The 17589-nt window shown below is 35.9% G+C and overlaps 1 protein-coding gene across 1 annotated transcript; it reads left to right on the top strand.

Annotated features, from left to right (window-relative positions):
- Positions 1-432: 432 nt before the first annotated feature.
- Positions 433-11235, top strand: LOC125778899 (uncharacterized). The gene is made up of 2 exons (XM_049458513.1): positions 433-1340; positions 11171-11235. Exons 1-2 carry the CDS (start codon positions 839-841, stop codon positions 11233-11235), a joined length of 567 nt encoding a protein of 188 aa, XP_049314470.1. The 5' UTR covers positions 433-838.
- The last annotated feature ends 6354 nt before the right edge of the window (positions 11236-17589 follow it).

A 17589-nucleotide genomic window follows, 5' to 3' on the forward strand; every position in this document is an offset into this window, starting at 1 on the left:
TACCAAAAAACAAACCAAGAAATCGCGATGTTGAATTCAGGTATTTCCAAAGTTTAATGAATACAAAACGAACTCATATGGATGGATATCTTTCCATCACACAGCGACCAGCTTCGCAAAGTTATCGTCCGTAATAACACCCCTTCCATCCTGTATGTTCGTGTTTTCACACTCTCTTCTCGTGCTATTTCGTATTTTATCTCTGCACCTCATCAATGATGGCGCATCATCTCGTTACTGACGGTGCAGCTTTGCGTTTTCGCTTATATGCACCAAATTAAATGATGATGAATGTGCACAGAGCCAACGGTAGTATGAGGCGAGGGCGCCACCATTGACAGCATCCGCCTGAGCAGCAAAATTGCTTACTTTGCATTTGTAATTAAATCTGCGCGTAACGTGGATCACTACCACGCTCATAAATGGCATTAAAGGAAAACTATATAGATATAGAACTGCATTAGGCGCAGAGGATCGCAATAGCAAGGGGTACCTGTGGGCTAAAATTTTTGTAAAAGTGTCATCGCTCAAACCGAGTTCGCTCAAGTTAAATCCTATAAGAACACCTACGGATGATGTTTTTTTTTTTTTATTATTTACTTTTTTTTTCTAAAGAGAGTGTTCAAAGGGTACGGACGTGTTATTTAACTCGCTCCGTGAATTCAATCTTTACAAAAAAAAATTAATCATAAAACCAAAGTAAAACAAAAAAACAATTTATAAATTGTAAACAAACATTTAAAACAGTGCACACAAATTAATAATAATAAACATAAACAATTAGTGCACGAATCAACAAGTGAAAACAAAAAACAAAACAAAAATCAAACAAACAATAATGAGTGCTTCGCAGCCTCATCAGCAAGGCCGTAGGCATTCCTTAAATGCCTACTTCAGCTTTGTCGACCCAACAACAATCACAACTACTGCAAATAAAAAGTGTAACGGCGATGATGAGTCATCGCGGCGATCAGCTGAAAAGGAATCGAAGCAAAGAACGCAGTCAGCAGTAGCAGCCGAAAACAACAATCGGGCAATAACAAATGCCCTGACACCAACCAGCCTGCAGGTACCAACAAACGAGCAGGCAACGAAGAAAATCACAAGGCAAGGTGAGAGTGTACCAACAAAAAAAAGCCCGTCTGTACAAACAGGCATTGACCGCTACGTCAATATAAAGAGGAAATTAAGTCCTTCTAAATCAGCGGTCAATCCTAAAAAATTTCAAGGCAGCACACCAAATAAAAACAAAACGGAAGTTTTAAATGGCAACAGATTTGCCATACTAAGCAATGGTTCAGACGACGATGCGAAGGGTACCACCACAGTCGTTCATGCCAAACCACCTCCGATATATTTGCGCGAGCGTAGCAGTAATACTCTTGTTGCGAATTTAAGTGAAATTGTTGGCACTAACAATTTTCATATAGTGCCTTTGAAAAAAGGCAATATAGACGAAACAAAAATTCAGTCCTACACTGAAAAAAGTTTCATGGAAATCGTTAAATTTTTGTCGAATAAAAACAAAAATTATTATTCGTATCAACTGAAGAGCTCTAAGGGCCTAGTTGTTGTAATCAAGGGCATAGAGTCCGCCGTAGACTCTAGTGAAGTGAAAGAAGCATTGGAGGAATGTGGTTTTGGAATTAAAACAGTTGTAAATATATTTAATAGAAACAAAGTACCACAGCCAATGTTTAAAATTGAATTGTTGCCGAATTCGAATCAACTAAAAAAAAATGAGACCCATCCTATATACAATCTGAAATATTTGCTGCATCGCAGAGTAACTGTGGAAGAACCACATAAAAGAAATGGTCCGGTACAATGTACTAACTGCCAAGAATATGGGCATACTAAATCATATTGCACTCTACGCAGTGTTTGTGTGGTATGTGGTGATTTACATCCCACTTCGAAATGCACCCTTAAGAAAGAAGAATTAAATAAAAAATGCAGCAATTGTGGAGGAAATCACACTGCTAACTACAGGGGTTGTCCAGTATATAAAGATTTGAAATCGAAGTTGTCACAGGGCATTCAAGCACGTCGTAACCAAATGTTACAAACACCCCGTAATGAAATTATAGCAACCTCAGAGAAAAGTTCAAATCCTATTACTTCTATCAGTAATAATATGCAAGGAAGCTATGCAAATGTGGTGAAAGGCAACACTGTGCAAATGCAACTGCCGCAAAATCCTCCAAATGGAGGTATTGAAACTATGATTATAAATCTTACACAGTGTATGACACAATTTATGTCTACCATGCAAAACATGATCCAAGATTTAATAAAATCACAAAATCAAATGCTGCAAAATTTATTAAGTAAAAAATGAGCTTACTAAATATCTGTATATGGAATGCCAACGGTGTTAACCAACATAAATTAGAGATTATCAGATTTCTGTCTGAAAAGAATATTGATGTAATGCTTATATCAGAAACTCATTTAACAAATAAAAATAATTTCAATATTCCGGGATTTAGAGTCTATGTCACAAATCATCCAGATGGAAAAGCGCATGGTGGCACGGCAGTGTTGATTAGAAATCGTTTAAACCACTATGCCCTAGAATCGCATGCTACTCCACAGTTACAAGCTACAACAATTTCACTCAAAAACCGGGGTTGTGACTTAAACCTTACTGCTATATACTGTCCACCTCGTTTTAAAATTACAGAAATCGAATTTAAAGACTTTTTTGGAACACTAGGTCAAAAATTTCTAGCAGGTGGAGATTATAACGCAAAACACACGTACTGGGGCTCACGTCTTATTAATCCGAAAGGACGACAGTTGTACTACACTATTATGAATAAGAATAATAAGTTGGATATAATATCTCCTGGTAAGCCGACATACTGGCCCAGTGATAGAAGAAAAATACCAGACTTAATAGATTTTGCTGTAGTCAAAAATATAGATAGATCGCTTATGACAGCTGATACATGTACAGACTTATCATCTGATCATTCTCCTGTACTAATAAAGTTATACGAACAGCCCATGATATTTGAGCCAAAAGTTACTCTAACATCACATAAAACTAACTGGTTGAAATATAGAAAGTACATCAGCACCCACATCAATATTGATTGCAAAATAAATACAGGAAGAGACATTGATGAAAATATAAGAGAAATTAATGACGTAATAACTAATGCAGCTGTATTGGCAACACCAAAAAGAAATAACAAACCAGTTGGTTTTAGAAAGATCACCAATAATGAAATAGAGAAACTTGTAAATGAGAAAAGGCGAGCTAGGCGGGAATGGCAGTTAAGTCGATCCCCTTCAACTTTGCTTCAACTGAAATCTGCTGTACGAAAGTTAAAAAAAGCGCTTAAATGCGAAGAGGAACACAACACTGAAAATTATATAAAGAAACTGTGTCCAAATTCTCGCAAACAAAATTCTCTTTGGAAAGCACAAAAGTCTTTCAAGCCACCAGTAGATTCTAACATGCCTCTAAGACAGTTGAATGGTAATTGGGCACGTAGTGATGAGGACAAGGCAAATTGCTTTGCAAATCACCTAGAAAAGGTATTTCAACCCAATTGCCCAAAGAACAACTTTGAGTTGCCAACCTTGCCCAATACCGCAAAAGAGTCGCATGTGTCTATTAGGACTTCTACTTCTGAAGTTACTAGAATAATAAAAGAGCTTAACCCCAAAAAATCACCTGGACATGATAATATTACCCCAAAAATGCTAATTGAGTTACCAAATATTGCCGTAAAGGTGCTCTCTTTGCTCTTCAATGCAATTCTTAATCTCGGACACTATCCAAATTCGTGGAAAAAGTCGCAGATCATCTTGATAGACAAACCTGGGAAAGACTTAACACAGCCGTCTTCATACAGACCAATCAGTCTTCTACCCTGTCTTTCTAAGATATTTGAAAAATTGTTACTATCAAAGATGACTCCTTTCCTCCACGAAAATAATATAGTACCAATGCACCAATTTGGGTTTCGTGAAAAACATAGCACGATTGAGCAAGTAAATAGAATTACTAACGAAATAAGAAGAGCATTTGAGCACAGGGAGTACTGTTCAGCTATATTTCTAGACGTGGCTCAGGCGTTTGATAAGGTATGGCATGAGGGCCTTTTATACAAGATTAAAAATATTCTGCCTTCAAAATTATATAAAACATTGGAATCGTATTTAAAAAATAGAAAATTTATGGTAAAAGTGGGAGATTTCATATCTGATGAAAGACACATAAGGGCTGGTGTACCCCAGGGCAGTGTTCTAGGCCCAACACTATACATCATATATACAGCAGATCTTCCAACAGCTAACAATGTATTAACTTCTACTTTTGCGGACGACACAGCTATAGTGAGCCGTAACAAATGCCACATAATAGCATCAAGAATATTAGCCGAGCACTTAAAGTTTGTCGAAGAATGGCTAGCTAACTGGCGTATAAAGGTAAATGAACAAAAGTGTAAGCATGTTACATTTTCGCTTAGACCAAAAATGTGTCCGGCAATAAAAATTAACAATATTTTAGTACCCCAAGCGAATGAAGTAACCTATCTTGGTATTCACCTAGATAGAAGACTTACGTGGAAAAAACATATATCTAGTAAAATAACTTGCATGAAGATAAGAGCTGCAAATTTAAATTGGCTATTAAATAAAAACTCCAAACTTAGCCTAGACAACAAAGTGCTTTTATATAATGCGGTCATAAAGCCGATTTGGATGTATGGCATTCAACTGTGGGGTACGACCTGTGCAACTAATATAGACATAATACAAAGGTTCCAATCAAAAATGCTTAGATCAATCACGTGTTCACCATGGTACATGCGTAATGAGAATATCCATAAAGACCTTGGTATTTCTATGGTAAGAAAAGAAGTAGAAGACAGCAGAATTAAATATATATGTAAACTCCGTGATCACCCAAACCCTTTGGCTAATGCTTTGGTACATTCCTGCAATGAAACACGCCTTAAAAGAAGAGATATGCCCGCGTACTGAGGAGCAATGTATCACCAAAACACCTCAATCATTTGCTTGAGCGTGTCTAGTTTTTAAATAGGTTTAAGATTTTATTACTTATTGTTAGGCTTTAAACACACAAAAAGCAGATTCAATAAATAAAAAGATATTGAAAACAAAAAAAAAAAAAAAAAATTATTTACTTTATTTACAATCTATCTACATTAAGATATTCAGTAAATTAGATCTAGTAAGTAATGGCAGAGCAATGCTTGAGCAAATCTACATAAAGGATTACTTTATTTTTTTTTTAATATACATAAGTAAAATAAAATTAACTTAGGTTATTAAATACAGCCATCAAAACTTCATTTTTTTGCCAGACTTAAATCTAAGAGAGTTTTAGAGAAATGGTAAATCTAAGATATGAGAACGTTTTAGCCGTATAGTTTCATAAGTTGTATCTAACAGACAAACAGCAATTGGGTTTATATGGTTTGAGAGACGTGCAAGATATCTAGCACTGTATTTTGGGATCTCATTTTTTATAAAGGGAATACCTAGGTCGTTATGGATACCTTCATTGGTAACAAACCATGGGGCGTTAATAAGTGACCGCAATGTTTTTGATTGGTAACGTTGCAAAATCTCCACATTGGACTTACTGGCAGTACCCCAAAGCTGTATGCCGTATGTCCATATGGGTTTGAGAATAGCTTTGTAGAGCCGTATTTTATTTTCTATGCTAAGTTGAGACTTTCGACCGAGCAACCAGTACATGCGTTTAGTTTTGATTTTTAATTGTTGTTGTTTAGCCTGAATATGACTTTTCCATGTAAGACGTCGATCTAGATGCATCCCTAAATATTTAACTTTGTCCCTAGTAGGAATCTGCTTATTATTTAAAAATACAGCAGGACACTCCTCTTTTCTTAATGCAAATGTGACATGTGTAGACTTTTCAGAGTTAACCTTTATTTTCCATTTGTTGAGCCAAACTTCCAGCATATTCAGTTGGTTTTGAAGTAGAGACGAACCTTCTAGAGGGGTACCACTAGAAGCGATAAACGCTGTGTCATCAGCGAAAGTTGCTACCTCTATTTCTCGTATTGTGGGCATATCTGATGTAAATATTGTGTACAGGACTGGACCCAAAACACTACCCTGCGGTACACTAGCATTAATGCTGTAGATTTCTGATGAGGCATCGCGGTGCCTTACATAAAAGTGTCTGTCACTTAAATAAGATTTAAGCACTAAATAGTAATGTGCTGGCATTAAACTTTTTATTTTGAAGAGGAGTCCTGGATGCCATACCCTGTCAAAAGCTTGTTGAACGTCTAAGAAGGCTGCAGAACAGTATTTTTTTTCTTCCAGCGCATTTGTAATTACATTTGCCACCCTATGGCATTGCTCTGGCGTACCGTGTCTTATTCTGAACCCAAACTGATGTTCAGGTATGATTTTTTGATCCTCAATTACTGGTAACATTCTTTGCAAAAATATTCTTTCGAATATTTTCGAAAATGTTACCAGTAAGCTAATAGGACGATATGACTGACAGCTTTCAGGCTTATTTGGTTTTGGGATCATGACCACAGTAGCACATTTCCATTGTGTGGGGTAATGATTTATATTTAAAATAGCATTGTATATTAATGTGAGAAACTCAATAGCTTTTTCCGGAAGAATTTTAACAACTTTACTATCAATATAGTCGTAGCCGGGTGTTTTACTATTATTTAATCTACGTACTTCCATAGCAACTTCGCTATTTGATATCTTGCTAATGGGGAGGTCCATTTGACGTGGAGATTCTAAGAAGTTAAGTATCTCTGTTTCATCACTACTAGTACCTATGGAATTAGGTTGAAAAGTTTGGTAGAGGTGTTTAGCAAAGGCCTCTGTTTTGGCTTCATCACTCCTGCAAAATACCCCATTTGAGTCCCTAACTGTTGCGTTTCGTTTGGTTGGTCGTTTAAGGTACTTGGCAGCTTTCCAGAGTCTGTGCTCATCGTTTTTCGTGGGTTCAAGGTTTTTAATAAACAAACTGAAGGATTCATTCTTCAGTTCGGATAGCTTTAATTTTAGTAGCTTGGTTGCTTTATTAAGTGCTCTCTTTTCAGCTGGGTATCTATTTAGTTGCCAGGCTTTTCTTAATCTTCTTCTTTCTTTAATAAGACCCAACACTTCAGCAGGAACCTGTAAATGATCAGTAAAAGTCGGCTGGTTTCTTATCGGGCTAGATAGATATACCGATGATGTGAAAATGAATGAAAGCGGATCATAACCGCTCTCACTCCTCATATAAGGGCCCTGTTCAAAACTACTATAAGAGCAAAATATAGATAAAATTGGGTCAACACTATCTTCTATACATCTAATATAAAATTTTCCAACTTTGGACAAAATTAACTGAACGTATAATATTGATTACAATATACTTTAAACCCAAAACTATGTAAAATGAATACATAAATTACTCAAATTTATTTTTAGTGCCCTATATAAATATTTTCGGTACCTTAAAAATCATTATATCAAATATGGTGGTCAGTATCAATTATATATAGTATAAGTATATATATTATTGCTTCAATTCCGGTCCTCAGGTTGATATTTTGCACCTTAAGGTCTTTTCCTGGTTTTGATTCTTGCAAGTTGCAAGTGTATAAAATGTTCGGCTGCACCCGGACTTAGTCCTTTCTTACTTATTATACTTGTTTCTGTGGCACACTTCGTTACCAGTTGCATGAGTAAAAGCCGCCGACAATTCAGAAGGTTATAACTTAAGTATTTTAATTAAATTCGGTTTTGATTGAACAAAATACCAAAAAAAAATTATGAATTGGCTGCAATTTTTTATTATCCATATTATTAAAAATTGGCTGTTGTCTGCACCTGACACAATTGAGCATCCATTTGCTTTCTAAAGTGTTTTCTACAAAGCTTTGCGCAAACCTTCATCTCTTCTATATTGCATTCTCAACATTGTAAGTAGAAAGTTCAAAAAAGAATGTAACGTGTTTACAAAAATATTCAACTTTATTTGCTACAAATTTGTTTGGTGTCAAAACCAGGCATTTGTAGGTTTTCACATGTACATCGCATAACATATTGATATCAAATTCGAATTTTTTCTGACAAAACTTTGCTTTTAGTGTACCTTAAAGTATTGAAAAGAGAAGAAATCTCCTGGCCCGAGCTTAGGACAGAAATAAGTTTGTAAATGACTCACTTTTCATCACTATTAACCATACACTTTAGAAATTGATCGATTTGGGGCTCAGAAGAGGCACATAGAAATCAGGTCATTAAGGTTCATTTTGCCTCAACTCAGCTGTCACGCATACATCGAGCTTCTTTTTTTTTGTATCCAGTCTTGCTTAAAAACCGTTTCTGACCTTATTAAAAACTTAACTACTTTAAAGGATGTAAGAATCAATTTGAATAAATGCCGATTAACCAATGAATAACCAAGTCCGTGCTTCCCGTCTTCTTTGTGTAGTTTTTAAGTAATTATATGAAGTGTTGAGTTACCAAGCTTTTTTTATAGCTTCGAATAGCGATATAAACAACATCAATATATATTTTTAATAAAACTTAAATATATAACAGACAACGAATGGAAAGTTACGTGGCTGGTGGTTTACCAGGAGAAATACCCTTGCGTCTGCAGGTATCGAATATAAAATGCGAACTAGAACCAGGGTAAGGGGATGTCAAACTTATTCCAGTGTGAGAGCGCCTCAAAATATATATAGCCAGATCAGACAAAATAATAATTTTTGGGTATTTAAATTAAAACACCCAACATTTATTATGATTGAAAATTATTATATAGTGGTCATTTAATATATGGAGAAACTATTTAAATATGTTTATGCTATATTAAAATAACTGACTTTTGAAAATTCAATACTTAATAAGGGCATTAAGCTTGTTAGCTCTCAATTGGTAAACGTTTTTAATAATTTTCCATTGAAAATTAATACTATGATGCATAACACGAAAAAAACATTTCATCAAATATATTTATATTTCGTCTTTTCTTTAGTTATCGTTGTTTTACATTATATGTAGTGGTGTAGAGCGAGGCAACAAATCCCTCCGCTAAGGAGATTATTATAGTTTTATTCACATAACGGTTGTTTGTAAGTCCTAAAACTAAAAGAGTCAGATATAGGGTTATATATACCAAAGTGATCAGGGTGACGAGTAGAGTTGAAATCCGGATGTCTGTCTGTCCATCCGTCCGTCTGTCCGTCCGTCCGTGCAAGCTGTAACTTGAGTAAAAATTGAGATATCATGATGAAACTTGGTACACGTATTTCTTGGCTAAGCCATAAATAAAGATATTAAAGTGAAATTTGGCACAAAGGATCGCATTAGGGAGGGGCATATTTGAACGTAATTTTTTTGGAAAAGTAGGTGTGGCCCCGCTTCCTATTAAGTTTTTTGTATACATCTCGGAAACTACTATAGCTATGTCAACCAAACTCTATAGAGTCGTTTCCTTCCGGCATTTCCATACACAGTTGAAAAATTAAAGAAATCGGATAATAACCACGCCCACCTCCCATACAAAGGTTATGTTGAAAATCACTAAAAGTGCGTTAATCGACTAACAAAAAACGTCAGAAACACAAATTTTTACGGAAGAAATGGCAGAAGGAAGCTGCACGAAGGCTTTTTTTAAAAATTGAAAATGGGCGTGGCGTCGCCCACATATGAACCGAAATATCTCAGGAACTACTAATCTAATTAATTTTACAGCAAAATAAAAAAATATGTAAATGACGGATAATGAAATCTCGATTATCACTTTATCATGCGAGAGTATAAAATGTTCGGTGACACCCGAACTTAGCCCTTCCTTACTTGTTGTTTGTTAAGATTGCAATCTGGCAATTGCTAAACGTCAAAACCTCCTGAACTCGATCAGCAGTCAAAGTTCAGGAGGTTTTCCTTCCAATGGGAAAGGAGTTGGACATCTCCTTATCTCTGCTAGAACTATAACGATAGACTTAGGCAATGCTAAGCTAATTGTTCTCACATGTATGTATGTATAAACATATTAAAGGATAAAGGGAAATGAGAAATTATAATAACGAGTAATGCAGTGGTAGGTATGCAGAGTGATCAGGTAACAATTAATATTAAATATTTACAATGTTTTCTCACCGGTATATATCGTCGGCTTAACGTGCAAAGGTGCTAAGTGGCATTTTTGAATTATTAAATAAAACAAAAAAACTGAATAAAAATTGAAGTTCAAAATTTTTTTTTATTTTTCTAACGCAGTTTTGTCAACTGTGATATTTCATTTAAGTACAAAAAAAAAATATAATAAAAAATTTAATGAGCGCCTTTATATAGGCCTTTTTTGGACTTAGCATATTTTCTGGAGTTATTTGCACTTGGATGTATTGGACTTAGCACATTTTCGAAAAAGAAATATTGCAGTTTTTTTTGCAAATGGCGTATTTTATTATCACAAAAAAATATTATACAGTCTTACTTCGTTGCTGTCGTTTAAAGTAATACATAAGTACTTAAATGGAAAATCTTTGTTTAAGCCTTAAACTTTAAGGTATCACAAAAAGTTAATATATCAGTTCAGTCTTAATTCATTGCTGTTTGGAAATTATAAATTAAGCAAAACAAAAAAATATATTAAAAAATAAGAAGATATCACTCATGTGGCAGGTCGTCATAATATTGATGGTAGTCTCTTGGCAAAGAAGTTTTTAAATATTGCAAATCTGCGTATTTTCTTGCTGTTAATTTTCTTCTTTCTTGATGAAGCCAAAACCAATCCGTTGGCACAACACTTCTGTCCACTCTTTGTTGTAAATAGCTCCATGGCTCGGGAAACGCAATTTATAAAATATTTCCCTTTCCGGTGTGTATTTAATCGCACGAATATCGGTGACTTTTGATTCACCCTTTCCGCGACCAGGACGAATTGTTTTTAAAAATTGTATGCCCTTGAAACATTTGAAAAAAGTATGATCCAAATACTCTACCATATAAGGTGCAGGTTTCTTTCGAGCATTCTGACATATTTGAATATACTCTGCTGGTACATTAACAATTCGGTGTTTAATAACACGCTCGATAACTGAATGTACGCTATCAGCTTCCATTTGGGTGTGCCCCGTTTCTAGTATTTTTTGCTCAATTATTACGCCATGTTTAATAGATGTATTGAGCAAAGCGTTACTCATAGAAACATTCCTATTCTGGTACGTACATCCATCACTATAAAGAATAATTTTCGTAGCAGCTGCATTCTCGGTAAGATTTGGAATTATTTTATTCTCGATGAAGTACACCCAAATGCTAGCAAATTCTTCGGCAGATAATCCGCCTTCTACTTCGTTCCATATGAAGCAATAAGCATCATGATTTATCAAATTGTAAAACACCAAATTGTGGACTTGCAACTTCGTGCGGTAATAAAGGCTGCTTACTTGGGATTTTGGTGCCATTAAGACCGCTTGCAGATCAATAGTAAACACGAAGGTTTCTTCGATTTTTTCCTTTTGTTTCTCTTCCCTAGCTTCATGTTTTTTTGCCTGGTGAAGATTCTAGACGTCATCCAAAATATCTCCCACAGTATGTCGCGCACAAATTTCACACTGATCTTTTTTAGGGAAGAATAGACCGAGCTTTTGATCCGCAAAGGCGTTATAAAATGCTGAAATAGAGAGTGGGGGTTTTCCATGTGCATTACACCAATCCTCTACGTAAAATTCGAAGAGTTGTTTTTTTGACGACCATTCTGGCAAAAGATATTTTTTTTGAGTTGTTGCACGGCAGTAATGTGATTCCATGGTTGGCAGAGAATTGAAAAACGAATTTAGAGATTCGCGTGCAATGCTACAATTTTGTTGTCGTGCGTTCTGTGTAGTGTTTCTTGAAATCGTAGGCTGCTTAACCCAATTTAGCACCGTACGTCTGCCAATGCTAAGAGTGTTCAAGAAGAATTTTCTGCAAACTTTAACACTTTTTTGCTCGACTCTTACATGGTATTGAAATGTTCGACTCCTTCTGCTCTTGTGTTTATCTTTGCGATTTCGCATTCTTGCAGGAGTTGTTACTTGAATCAATGTATTTACATAAGTCTGTTTCTCTTTCCAGTCCATTTGCCAGAATTGTTTAAACAATGCTTGTCTTTGGTCTTCAGTAATTTTTGCACAGTGGAGAGCAGCAGAACTAGTGGCGTTTTTACAGCTACATCGCTCTCCAATGACTTTTGCATTTCTAACTCTTCGATGATTCCACAGGCCATTCTCTTTCTTTTTCCCCAGATAAAGTTTCCCATTTCTCTCTCTCTCTGTTTTTTTATTTTTTGCTGCGAACCCAGCTGGATTAACCATTTTTCCTCTTCTTTTGCGCGTTTGTGACTTAGAAGGAAGGTCAAGTGATTCATCCGAATCGCTATTAAAGCCATAAGGCACCAGTCCTAAAACACCATCATCTGCGTCATTGCCATAATCGCTGCAATGCTCGTTACTGCTTTTATCACTATCCATTGAATTGAAATTCATCCTAAAAATAAAAAAATAAATACAGTTTTTATTGAAATTATTTGAATAACTACTTTAGCACTTTATAATTATAACTATTTCACTTACGTAAATCTTAAGCTTGTTCGTCGCGCTTATATACTTTTTTTCTAACACATTTTTCTAGTCGTTCGGGAGCACGATTGCCGCTTCGTCAAAAAAAAAACATCTAAGCGAAGTGTCGAATAACACAGCAGCTATGCCGTGTTACCTAGCAAAAAAGACAAAGCACACTTTAGGTAGCAATCACATTGTCATGTGGACTTAGCCCGGGCGATTTGACAGTTGCGGACTTAGCACTTTTGCACACCACTGCCCAAAATAGCTTTAAAATAAAGTAAACCAATTTTTTTTTTTTGTAGCTGATGTGTTTTATATTTATCTATCGAATCTCTTCAAAATATCAATTTTGACCATAAGTGGACTTAGCACCTTTGCACGTTAAGCCGACGATATACGACATACATACATATTCGTACTGTTGTTTAATAACAGGTCCACCTCAGTATCCAGCTGGATGTTATGCAACGGCCGAGGCGTGCACTGTTGTTGTTAGATGCGTATTTTTTTGCATATGGTAATGGGACGAAAATTAAATGTTTTGTGCTTAGTAATAAAGACTAAATTATTAGTGCAGTCAAAAATTTTAGAATGTACTATTAACAATACGCTATCGGGTCCTGGAAAACGTAAAACGATTCGTGTTTCAGAACTTCCGAAACTGGAAAAAGCACTTTACAAATGGTTTATATTACAACGCATCAAGAATTACCAGATCAACGGATTGATTTTAAAAGATAAAGCTAAGTAGCTTCATGTCAAATTAAGCAAGGACAGATCAAGGTTTTTTGGCAACGGTGGATGGCATCAAAATATAAAAAAAGTCATGGAATACGCTTTATTTAAATCTCAGGAAATTGGCATATGTCCCGAACAAATTTATAATACCTGGAGGCTATTTATGATAAGTGCGTCTGGGAGGGATATTTTCCACGTGAGTGGAAAAAAGCTAGGATTGTCTCTCTCCTGAAGTCCCCTGATAAGATCAGGAGCGATCCTCGTTCTTATCGGGGCATCAGTCTCCTTCCAGTACTTGGAAAAGTGCTGGAAAGAGTAATGGTGGAACGGCTTCAGGAGCTCACGAGCGTTATGTGGTCAGATAGACAATACGGCTTCAGAAGAGGACGCAGAATGTCCAGAATGCTGTTAGGGAGAATGTCAACAAATATGTTCTTGGTATATTTGCTTGCTTGCTTGTCGCACCGTCTCAACAAATGAAATGCAGGTGCTGTTAAAAGCTCCCCCGCTTGATCTGATTGTCATACAGCGAGCTGTTGCATTCAGGTTAAGGAGGGGTTTGAGTGTGTCATTTTTCCAGAATGATTGGATTTCTAACAATGATGCAGAGTGGGAGGGATATCTAGGAAGCAAGAGGCTTCTAGATGAAAAGGTTAGGAATAAGTGGCAAAACCGTTGGGATAATGGTCGTAAGGGTCGAGTGACTTACCAATACATCCAGAATGTCAGGTTTGTGGAAGGAAACCCCGACTTCTGATGCTGTCTGAGCTCGGGCTTCCTACTTACACGGCATGGGCCCCTGAATGCATTCTTACATAGAAGGAATCTATCAGAAACAACCGAATGTGTGTGTGGAGCACGCAATGAGGATTGGGTACATGTCATAGCAGAATGTCCAATGTACTCAGATATCAGGGGCTTTAGGGGGATGGGGATCAGTTATATAAATGAACGGCTAGATGTGAGCGGTGTGATCTCCACTAGTTGGAATGCCGAACTGTTATGGCCGTTATTATTAATGAAAATAAAAATAAAAATGTGTGGAATAAACTAGTCATGAATAACTAAACAGTAAACCACAGAATTCTAATATTTTGAAAAATGCAAGAAAAATAGGACTTTCAACAGTATAAAAACGGATAAACGAATATATAAATCAAAATGCTTAACATCGTTCGAGTTTTTGAGAGTGCACTGGCCAAAACCAATAATTTATCTGCTGCTGCTTACAGAAATAATTGAAGGAAGTAGATTTAACTGCATGGCAGACTCGTGGATCCAGCGTATATAAGATGGGAGCAATGTAAACTTCGGAGAATCCTAATGCGTGTTCTACTAGTTCCAGTTGATCCGGATAGGTAAAAGGTAGTCATTTTCGTGAAAGACAGGTATTTTACCCTGGTTTATATGCTAAGATTTTCGCCTGCAACAGGTCGAACCCATTTTTTCGTTCAATGCACTGTTTGTACGCTTTCTATAATATCCTGTGGTAACAATTTTAGTACTATTTATAACAACCCGCCTGCACTTGCCATAATCACAAAAAAATGTATATTGTTATGACTTTAACCTACTAAAGATGATATTATTGGGGCTACATAGTTAATTTAAATTTATAGTAAGAATATCCAAAATATTATGTCTACAAAACGTGTCCAGGGTTTTAAGAGTTACATATATTTCTAATGTCTCACATAACTGTTTGCTATAGTTTGAAATATTACCGAAACTGTGTCAGCTGAACTTTGGTGGCCAAAAAGAATACAAATCCAATCCGAATGATGGTAGGAGACGACAAGGCAAACCAACAAGCTTCCTGTTAACAAACCACTACATAGTCATACACGTTTATACACACTTACGTATATATACATATATATATATATATACGTCTCCACATACACGTGATGTGTTAAAAGTCTTGTTGTGGTTTAAGATGGAATACGTTTGGATATATACGTAGGTTGCGTTTTATATTTCAAGATTAGACAATAAAAACAAATATTAATCAGCGACAATCGCTTCATGGTTTTTCAAAATATTCTCCATTAAGATTTATTCACTTTTGTATGCATTTGAACCAATTGCCGAAACACTTTTGCCACTCAGATTGAGGTATCTCCAAAACATGCGTTCTGAACGCATCAACCGCCTCGTTAGGTGTCAAAAAATGGTGACCTCTTAGTTTATTTTTTCGTACGGAAATAAAAATAAGTCATTTGGCGCAAATTAGATGTGAAAAAAATTCTTTCTACAAGCTAGAAATGCACGCTCTAAAACCTTCATTTTTTCGCTCGCCCCAAAGAGATCTTCTTTTACAGCATTTTCTTTCAAAGCTTTCTGTCGGGCATCGTCAATCTTCTTGAAGCGCATGCGCAGCTCTTCGGTCTCTTTTTCCATGCGTTTTCGTCCCTCCTCTTGGCGCTTCAACACTTCTAAACGATCTTCTAGTGTTACCACCTTGGATACATTCTTCAGTCGGTCCAACTCCTTTTGTGTTAGTGTTGTCTGATTTTTAGTTCTGCCCGATTTCGGTCCCACCGGTCGTTTATTCAACGTTTGGGGCGTATAGCCCATTACTTGCGATAATGGCTGCTTTCAAGGACGCATTTAGATCTGCGGTGGTGCCAGCGGGTACATTTGTGCTGCTCCCGTGTGAACGATGTGTGGTCGATGTTTTGGTCCGTCTCTTGGCAGCGTTTTCCAGCTGGTCTCGTACAAGCCGTATGTTCGATGCCGTGAAGCATGGCATGATTCCAAATATTTTTATATTAGCACTTCTATAAGTATATTGATTATTTTACTAGAATTAAATGTAGTTAAATATGGTATTAAAAAATAAATTTCTCTTCTTTCCAAAGAAAAATTTTGAAAGTTGTGTGAGTGAAAGTTCGATCTGTTTTGATATACACCAAATGACTTGGAGTCTCAAATGCTTATTAGTGTTTAGTAACGATTATTTTAATAAACAGGAAGTTGTCATAGAGATTTTTGCGAGTAGCTCAGGTCAACGCATAATCGATTCCATAGTTTCAAACTGCAAGACAAAAGCTTTTGTAGTCGTCTTTTTTAATTTCAAGTGACGATCTCACAGAGGCAAATATATCGAGTTTAAAGGGTTTATTTTTGCTTAATAAACGCTTTCTTGTGCTTTTCTTCGAAGAGGTGTTTCATTTAATATTTGACCTTAAGTTTAGAGTTTGAGGAACCAAATACTTTCAGACCTGCAAAACTATTTTTAAAATCAACTTCGCAGAATATTCTCAAATATATTTACGTTTGATATATGGTATATGCTGGCTCAATTTTTCATTCTTGCATTCCCCTTAAGGATATAGGGTGAAAATTGTTATATGAAGTTATGAACAAGACATTTAACATCTTAACACATTTCGCGATTAGACATTACCTGTACAAAATGAACTCTTAAAAGGTCAAAAGTTTTATTGAATAAAACAGAATAAAACATGTTGTTTTCTTCAAGTATTATACTTACATATTTACATACATATATAAAATAACTAGCTGACCCCGCATACGTTGTCCTGCGTGAAATTATGTGTTTTGAAATGAAAAGAAAGTTGAATTTACGTTGTGTTAAAAATCTTTTATTTTCGATTTTTCTAAATTTTTTTCAATGTAACGCAGTTTGATAAACAACATTTTTTAGTTTCTATTCCGAAGCGTAAATGTACAGAGAAGATGGTTTTCCAACTCGTGAACACGCCACGTATAACTGGCACGCACTCATGCAATCGTAGTTACGATAATTTGGCAAATTTAGCATAAACATTCGTGATGAGTTCATATTTCGTTGGAGTAAATTGACAAAAGCAGGTGGAATTGATATCAAACCACTGGAACCGAAATTTGCCTATTTCCAATTCTTATCGAAGACGATGTAAAATGTCTTCGGCAATGTAATTTTGTTCGTATTCCAAAATTGACGCGGATTTGAAGGCTGATATGTCGAAATGACCATCGCGAAAAGTGTGCGAACTTCAGTGACATGCGCAGTGGCTATCGAATCGTCCATCGTTTCCATTGATTATCATGTTCCAGCAATTGTAATTGCTTGCATGCTTCTCAAAAAGTTACACACACTCTACTATTCACAGTGCGCAATGACTCAAATGAAATTGAACCACGTACATTTATCAATAGCAACCGAAGTTATTAGCAATCGTCGTTTTTCGGGTGGATTTCGTCATACCTGAGGAGGACTTTATTAATTTTATTAAATGAAAAACAA

Source organism: Bactrocera dorsalis, chromosome 5 (genome assembly GCF_023373825.1).
Source record: "Bactrocera dorsalis isolate Fly_Bdor chromosome 5, ASM2337382v1, whole genome shotgun sequence".
In the NCBI taxonomy this organism is placed as follows: Eukaryota; Metazoa; Arthropoda; class Insecta; order Diptera; family Tephritidae; genus Bactrocera; species Bactrocera dorsalis.